The sequence below is a fragment of the Crassostrea angulata genome, unplaced genomic scaffold, assembly GCF_025612915.1.
Source record: "Crassostrea angulata isolate pt1a10 unplaced genomic scaffold, ASM2561291v2 HiC_scaffold_145, whole genome shotgun sequence".
Lineage (NCBI taxonomy): Eukaryota > Metazoa > Mollusca > Bivalvia > Ostreida > Ostreidae > Magallana > Magallana angulata.
Genome location: NW_026441700.1, coordinates 109,609 through 118,729, shown reverse-complemented (window position 1 = coordinate 118,729; position 9,121 = coordinate 109,609). Strand labels below are relative to the sequence as shown.

Below are 9,121 nucleotides of genomic sequence, written 5' to 3'. Positions count from 1 at the left end.
TAAACATTATATAACATTCTATTAATAATTATTTTGGCATCAGAACCATTTGACAGTTTCATTTAAGGGCTTTATGGTATTTATAATTATAAAGTAGATTTCTACCTAGGGTCAGCAAACGTTATTTTAAAAAAATAAGCATTGTTTACATTAACACTATCTTCATGTTTGTCCTGTCCCGGAATTAAAATCTCTATCCGGGGGTCATGAAATTTATAATTGGCTTGATTGCTGTATAGTCTTTCTTAATGGGGCAGAGTCACGATTTTGGTGAAATTCTATTTTTCTGTTTTTATTATTTACAATGCTTTAGGAATGCATTTCCAAAGACCAAATAAAATTGGAGAGTCAATAGTGATGATGTAAGCAAGATACAGGGCTCACAATTCTTTGTCATGTATACAAGGCTCGTGCCCTGTTTTTGTTTACATTAGTTCAATATACCGGTCAAGCTGATTTTTCCATCATCTTATATATTTTAAGCATAAATAAACAGATCTTAACGTTTACTACATTTATTTTCGGTCTAAAATTGGAGTTTCCACTTCAACATTCAAATTGTAAACAAAAGCTGTGTGGTCATAGCAAAGAATTGTAAGCCCTGTAACTTGCTTATAACTCAAAGAATGACACTTAAATTTTGGTTGTCTATAAAACATGCCTTACTGAAGCATTGTAAACTTTAAAATCAGGGGAAAAAAATTCGTGACCATGCCCCTTTAATATGCAGTCAGTTTCTACTAAGTGTCTGCAGAAGAAGAAAAAAACGATTTTTTGAATATTTAATACATTTATGTATAAAATCATACTATATCACCATTTTACCCTGACTTGGATTATTAACCCTATACCCAGAGGTCATAAAATGTTAAAAATTATGTTAAAAGCTTTGTAGTCTTTCTTGATATACAGTCAGTTTCTACTCAGTGTCTGCACGTGAAAAGAAGATTTTTTAAACATTATATGCAACGATCCTAAACCAGCATTTTTGCATTGACCTAGAAGTGAAACCCGTAAATTTGAACACATGAAATTTACAATTATGGTAGAGACATGAATGTATTATTTCACGTAGATTTTCCTAGATACGCAGGAAAAAAAGTAAAATATTATAAAAAATGGTCAAATTTAGCAAATTTGGTCTTGTCCATAGGCAATCGTAGCAAAGATTCATAAAATTTACAATTTATGATGCATCATGTAACGGCCAAAGTAATTTTTATTACGAAGTTATAAATGGGCAAATGTTAACGCACGAAGAGCGTCGCATTAACACGGACGACGACGGTGAAATACTAATTCTAATAAGTAATCAGAGTGCCTTAAGGAGTCTCGGGGGAAAATGTTTCAAACATACGATTTCCTTTAATTTCTTTTTACAGTGAAATGCCAACTTATGAGAACACTATGTGCAAAATATAAAGTAAATTGACCGGATAGTTTATCTGTTTGCCGCGCTCAAATTTTGGTCGTATGTCCGATTCATCACCGACATTCTATATAGGATTATATAGGAAAATGAGGGTTTTCGTTTTCAATTTTATATTTAGATAATTACAAACATACGATTTTCTTTTAATTTTCAGCGATGAAAGGTTAACGTATAAGTAAACTTTTTGCCAAATTAAAACGAAATTGACCGGATGGTTTTTATGCTATCCGCCCTCATAGTTTGATCCTATAAACGTGCCGTGCCAGTCATTTTACATATAGAAATGTATAAAATAATGTTTTCGAATCAAATTCAATTTTTTTTGTAGTAGAAGAAAAATACCTTTCCACTCACACAGAACGTAGAAGGATCGCGTGGATCGCGTATATGTTTTTATTTTGCAAATTATAGTTTTGATTTTAATTATTGACGCTGCAATAGAAAGTGCACGACGTTTATTTTTGTCAATTGTTACGTCAGAGTATCAACTGACGTCATCGTAAGACGTTGATTCCGACGACAATAACGTCGATTTTGAAGAAGCGGCGAGATGATTAAATTACTTCTGACATAATTCTAACGATTCTTTTTACTAAATATAATTTTTTGAAAGTCATTTTTTTTTTTTACATAAAAACGTTACATGATAACCTGTATATTTGAACATTTTACTTTACATTTGCGTTTTACGACAGTAATGCGCAAAACCCTGCGCAGAGGGCGCAAAATTATTTTTTTTTTTACATAAAAACGTTACATGATAACCTGTATATTTGAACATTTTACTTTACATTTGCGTTTTACGACAGTAATGCGCAAAACCCTGCGCAGAGGGCGCAAAATTTTAAACCCGCTACCGACCTTAAGTGACCTAAAATTGAAAATACCTGATGTACTTTATAACAGTTCCTTTTTTTTGAATGTTGGAAAATTAGGTGTAATTTCAAATACGTCAACATCAAATGAAGCTTATGAATTTGTAAACCTTTTAAAAATTAGATCTGACTTCTTCTTTACAAAGAATGTTAACTTCACACATCCCTGTATTGATCTAATAATGATACTAAATCCAACAAAAGAAAGCTCTAATGAACAGTTTATTTCTTTACTCAAATAGAAAAAATAAAGTTGAAATAATATGACAGTGTTTATTAGTACAAGTAACTGTATAGATAAGTATCGATTTAGAGAGATAATGACAAATATGAGAGAGGAAGGCTAATACACAGAAATAACAATCAAAGAGTTAATTAACATCAACTTTAATTAAGAGGGTCGGAAAGAAAGACAGAAACAGAAGAGCAAGACATTTTTATGACAGAAAGAGGAAGAGAAATATACATTTACCTTCATTACAGAGTGCTCCTGTGAATCCACCTGCGCATGTACACGTGAAAGATCCAGCGTTGTTACTGCATGTTCCCCCGTTGTGACAAGGATTGTCCAGACATTCATTGATATCTGAAGGTTAATTATGATTTTTAGCTGTTTATCTCAGCCATAACATACACTAGAAAAACAATAAAAAAAACCAACACAGCAACATCAATACATAAAAATCCATGTAATAGTCCTCGTTCTTAAAGCTGACATGAATTCGTAAATACGCATTATTTCCCTTTAACTCCGATAACCGCAATATTAGTTATGGATTTTCTGCTTATCATTGAACACCCCCTATATAAGGCCGGGAGCTCTATTTACGTTTAACCGCTTTCAGGTATTTCATACACCGGAACACGTTACCTTGGACGAAAAGACGTGTAGAAACGCGTGTTGAACAAAAATAATATGACAACCACTAAACTGGCAAGGTATATCTAATGAAAGACGAAACAAAACAGACTGAAACCAAGGCATTGATACTTAAAAAACCCTCCATAATTGTAAACCGTTCTCCTGTGTAGTAACTGTTATACTATGCGCAAACCACTGTAGCAGATCGAGCAATGTCAAAAATCGCATGGATTTTAGAAACGGGGCCTTTTTATAGAAACCGATGGAACGATGTTACGTTTTACTTTTATGGATTAACTATCATTTAGCTATTGTGTTGGATGTAGTGACGCCGGGGTTTTCAAAAGGACGCAGACGTTATGCACTCTGTATGAACGACGTTCGAAGTAAGGAAGCGCATTCTGTGCAAAAAGTACTAATTCTACGGGAGGTCTTTTAAAGAATAAATTAAACTTGTATTTAATTGATTGTTGTTTCCTTTATTCTTAATCACAAACATTTTACTACAATGCGTAGTCCGCGTATTTAGAAGTCCGTGCAACCTGAATGCCTCGATCGGAAAGCAGCCGACCGTATCTTTCTCAACCGGTATATAAACCCCGATGGCAGTAGAGGAGCGATCGAAACTAATATGGCGCCCGAATGCTTTTATGAATTCATGTCAGCTTTAAAATATTACAATTTTTGCAAAAGAGAATTTGGTTTTAAGTTGGATTTGAGAAATTATGCTTATTTTAACGGGAGGGACATTTTAACATTGACAACCTCCACATCTATAAACAAGCTTATTTTGCATTTGATGAAAAAAAAACATAAAAATTTACGCATTTCATTGTCTTTTACCTTCATTACAAATTATCCCGGTCCATCCGGCGTCACATGTACAATTGAATGAGCCGGGTGTGTTCGTACATGTAGCTCCGTTAAGACATGGGTCATTCTGGCACTCATCAGTATCTTGAAATGTATAAAAGGTAAAAAAAAAAAAGAGGGAGATTTATTGTAACCGTTTTGTCTCGTTTTAAAGAAAAAGAAACCCTGAAAAAAGTATGGCTGGTAAATAAAAAAAATAAGCCATTTGCATATAAACAAAAAATAAAATGCCTGAACCAGGGTAACATCTCACACCTTTGGCTTGTCAACACACAGAATATGATGTTCTTAGACTGTAACTGGATTTTTTTCCAGACAAGTTATTTTTGTACAATAAATGAAAAATATCCTTTCACTTTCAAAGGATTTTGAATTGATCAACACGAGATTGTTTCAATAAAAGCGGTATATCTAAATTAGAGAGAGGTGAACTATTAGCTATAAGTACACCTAAAACCTCAAAACCATTAAGTCGTCGGAAACACGACAGTTTAGTAATGATTTGAGATAAGTTTTAATCATAAAAAATACAGACACAATATACATTTATTGCATGATGGTGAGGAAAATATGAAGCTTTATTCCCCCAAGAAAAATAAGATTTCCCGAGGGCTATGCCCGAGGGAAATATAATTTTTCTGGGGGAATAAATCTTCATATTTTCCTCACCATCATGCAAAAACAGTTTTATTATACCGAACAACAAATGATTATACAACATACGTCGATTTTTGATAGTTTTTCGACAAAAATGTTGTGATTTTTGTTTTTGTTTTTCTGATTTTCTATCTTTGTTTTTATAGATTCAAATCAAAAATAGTAAATTTTTTTTTGTAGCGTAAAGAGAATTTAAATAAATGTTTAAATATTTTTGATTTTATCATATTTGTTAACATTGTATGCTCATATTGGCTTTTTCATACTTTTGGGATGAAAACCCCCCGAGATTTTCGAAAAGGTGAGACATGATATTTATTCCCCGGGAGACACTACGATTTGTCGCCTGGTCACGTGATTGTCCAGAACTAATCAGATGTCGCGTTATATAGAATAATCATATTGAGGTATAATAAAGTTTATCATTGAGTAAAGATATATCTTAACCACATAAAATACAGCCACGTAGTTTTTATTGAGCTAAGATATATCTTCTATACTTCGCCATAAAGAATACAGACACATAGTTTTATTATGATGCCGTTACCTTGTGACATCAACTTACTGATCTCACACGGTCCTTGAGCTCCAAAGAGTGCTCCATTGTGGCAGTTTTTGTTCTACAAATAAGAAAAAAACATAATAATTTACAGAGGAACATAACAATATGAACGAATGAGTTCATGACAAATAGAATATTAAAAATGGATGATATGGTGACCATATTAAGGGATATACATTAAGCAGAAGCTATTAACAAGTGAAATGGAGCTCAGTGGCTTAACTATACTAATGTAACTTAGACAAGAAACAATGTAACACAAATCAAATAAATTTATTCGTAAATGACAATTTTTAAAAAGGCGTAAAATAAGTAAAAAGTGAAATAAAAATCAGTCGAGTAAAATTCAACAAGAATACAATTGAGTCAACTGTAAAAGACAGAAAAACAACTATGGATATCTTTATAATAAATCATCTTAGCTGCAATAATCCACAATTGTGAGAAGTATACACATCCATTAGATGTCCTTGACGCTCAGGTGCGGGAGTCATTTATATTAATTTAATCATAAATAATGACATAGACCTTTGTATTTATACCACAAGCTAAAACAATGTAGCTGTGAAAATTTTAAAAAATATATTAGGAACAGTCCATGTAAAGGTATTTTTTTTGTGTGTGCGTCAACATCACGTATTGAATTTGAACGACTTATTTATGAATCGAATTAGTCGAACACTCTCCGACAGAGCTCAGAAAACGCCTCCAATGTAATGACATTGACAAATGTTAGAATATTTATCATTATACAAAATGGAGTATCTTCCAATAGTTGAAGAATTGAAAACATTTGTTATGTGTTTTCACTAGTAATGGGAGAATTTGTACAATTACGTTAATGACCATCTCCCCTTCCATGGATACAATACAGTGTAAATATATATGGTCTCTTTAATTACATCAATAAGTTATCCTAAATAATGTATCCCCCTCCCCACAATATTTCATTTCGCGAGGGGATGCTCCGCTTTGCAGTGTTCGTGATAAGTTTAAATCACTGAGTTTAGTTGTAGTTCAGACACCAACATACGATACATTGCCATGAAATTTATATTAAAATAAAAATATTTTTAAAAAGAATAGAAGTAGTCACATAAATGCTTTCGATATGCATAAGAGGTCATTTTCCGAGGCCCAGGAAAGTGCGATTGAACTCTATTAATAGATTTCCCTCGAATAATTCAGTGAAAATTCAGGAGTGTATGTTAAAGGGGCATGGGCACGATTTTGGTCAATTTTTTTTTTATCCGTTCTTAATGTTCACAATGCTTTAGTAAGTCATTTGTATTGGTTGACCAAAATTTGAGTGTCAGTCGTCGTGTTATAAGTGAGATACAGCGCTTAGAATTCTTTGCTATGTAAACAAAGCTCTTTTGTTTACATTTTGAATGTTGAAGTGTAAATTCCAGTTTTATACTAAAATAATGTGTTAAGCGTTAGGAAATTTCTATTTATGCTTTAAATGAATAAGAAGATATACAAATCAGTTTGAAAAAGATTTTTTACTGGTATATTGAACCCATGTAAACAAAAACAGGACACGAGCCTTGTTTACATGACAAAGAATTGTGAGCCCTGTATCTTGCTCATATCTCTACGACTAACTCTCAAGATTCATTTAATCATTAGAAATGCTTTCAAAAAGCATTGTAAATAATAAAAACAGAAAAATAAAATTTGACCGAAATCGTGGCCATGCCCCTTTAAAGGGCATGGTCACAATTTTGGTCAAATTTTATTTTTATGTTTTTATTATATACAATGCTTTAGGAATGCCTTTCTAACGATCAAATGGAATTTGGGTGCCAGTCGATAAGTTTAAAGCAAGATACAGGGCTCACTATTCTTCATCAGCTAAACAAGGCTCGTGTCCAGTAAAAAATATTTTTCAAGCTGATTCTGTATCTTCTCATTCATTTTAAGCATAAATAATGGTTCCTAAAAATTAACACATTCATTTCAGGACTAAAACTGGAATATTTACTTCAACTTCAAAATGTACAAAGCTATGTATAGGGAAGAATATTTTAAGCTCTGTATCTCGCTTATAACTCAACAAATGACACTCAAATTTTGATTGCCTATTAAAAATGCATTACCGGAGTATTGTAAACGTTAAAATCGAAAAAAATTATTTTTGACCAAAATTTTAAACTTAGTATAGTTTTCCATTTTTAAAAAATTAGAACGAAAAATTCTTTATACAGAGCATACATTTTTTTTTTTACTATGGATTACATTTCAATGGCGGTTGTGATGCCAATAAATTGAATACACTTGATTTTTTCGTGCAAATGTACGCTTACGTTAAACACAATAATATGATATGTTTTATATCCAGAGGTAAAGAAAGACACTTATTTATCCCCATTTGGTAAGATTTAGGTTTATTTAATTTATAATTTATCACCCGTTATAATCTTTAAAATATAACATACTGTATTTGGTAACATTGACGTTTAAGATATAAAGAAACTTAAAAGAGATATCATTTCCATTTTTTCTGTCACTCCTTCCCCCTTTCGAACAAGGTTTGGCAAGGATATCAAACATAACCAGTTTGTTTTCCCCTTTAAAACTTATGAGTAAGGTATTAAAAATCATTTGTCAATGAATATTCTTAAATGACCAAAAATTATTTATTTAGTTACTTTACCCTGAAAGAAAATTATTTGGTCAAATTTTGAAGCAGGATTCTGCCTGCTCATTTTATATTTTTAAAAAAATGTTACAAGGTTTAAAGTTCGTAAAAAGCTGTACTTACAGTTGTATTTTCGAAAAGTTCACATCGTGTAGTGGTATTTGAAAGGTTTGCGTGTCCACTGCGGAATCGACACGTGTAATAACCGTCAAAGGTACAAAGGTCAAAAGCATTACAAAGTAATTTCATTCCACACTGCAATGCACACTCTACAATAGACGGAATTTCGAGTTTGTGAACCGCGAAAACGCCCAGATCAGTGGTTTCGGAAACATGCCCTTGTTTAATGAAGTACGAAGAAGAAAGTAAATATTGTCCGGAAGAATATATCAATGTTAAACAATGAATACATAAAATCACTGCCAAGAATTTCATTTTAGGTCCTCGTCATCTACATTTACTTAATGGCTACTCATACATTGATAAGGTATTTAACATTAACTTAGAATTAATACAACAGTTCAAACAATCATTCGTAAGGATTAACCAATCAGTAAACATTTGCCCTATTCATATCAATATGTTTTAAAAATTTATTATACAAAATCGATGGTCCATTTATTCGCTTTTATTGCTTATGTAAATTCGGTTTCATACAGGACTAATATCAAAGCAAGAAAACAATACCACTTAATATTATAAATCTTTGCATACAGGTAATAAGTAAAACAACTTCTTTTTCATTTAATGATGATTTTTTCCCTATACATCCTTAGTATGATGTTTCTTCTCAAATTTTAAGTATGAATTTAAAATAGATCTCAATATAATATTTTGGCACTGTTAAAACTTATACAGACGGGCTTTTTTCGGTTTGACATCGTTAAGCTGTTTCCTATCTATTCACGAGTTAGCTTGTAGATACTAGTGATAATAAAAGAGGCATAATTATTTGTATTGGTTTTTTTCTGCTTCTGACGAACTAATCACAGCCTTGATTATTTCAAAACAACAGTGTTATTATTTCACATCTTGACCTTTTTGTAAAGATGAAAGGATGTTAAGTTATAAGAGGAAGTAAAATATAGATGAACAGTTGAAGTTCGGTTCTATTGTCTACAGAGTATTATTAGTGAGATCGTTGTAATATAAAAACGCTTCCACCTAAATCGACGTGTAAAAGTTTCATTCCACCACGTAAATATAGTATAGGGAC

The 9,121-nt window shown here is 32.0% G+C and overlaps 1 protein-coding gene across 1 annotated transcript; it reads right to left on the bottom strand.

Annotated features, from left to right (window-relative positions):
• Positions 1–2,779: 2,779 nt before the first annotated feature.
• LOC128169515 (fibropellin-1-like) lies at positions 2,780–8,434 on the bottom strand (the record flags this gene model as incomplete). The annotated part of the gene is made up of 4 exons (XM_052835642.1): positions 8,029–8,434; positions 5,247–5,319; positions 4,013–4,126; positions 2,780–2,893 (listed from the first exon to the last, which is right to left on the bottom strand). Coding segments are annotated over exons 1-4 (613 nt in total), but the record flags the coding sequence as incomplete, so codon positions are not given.
• Positions 8,435–9,121: the final 687 nt, after the last annotated feature.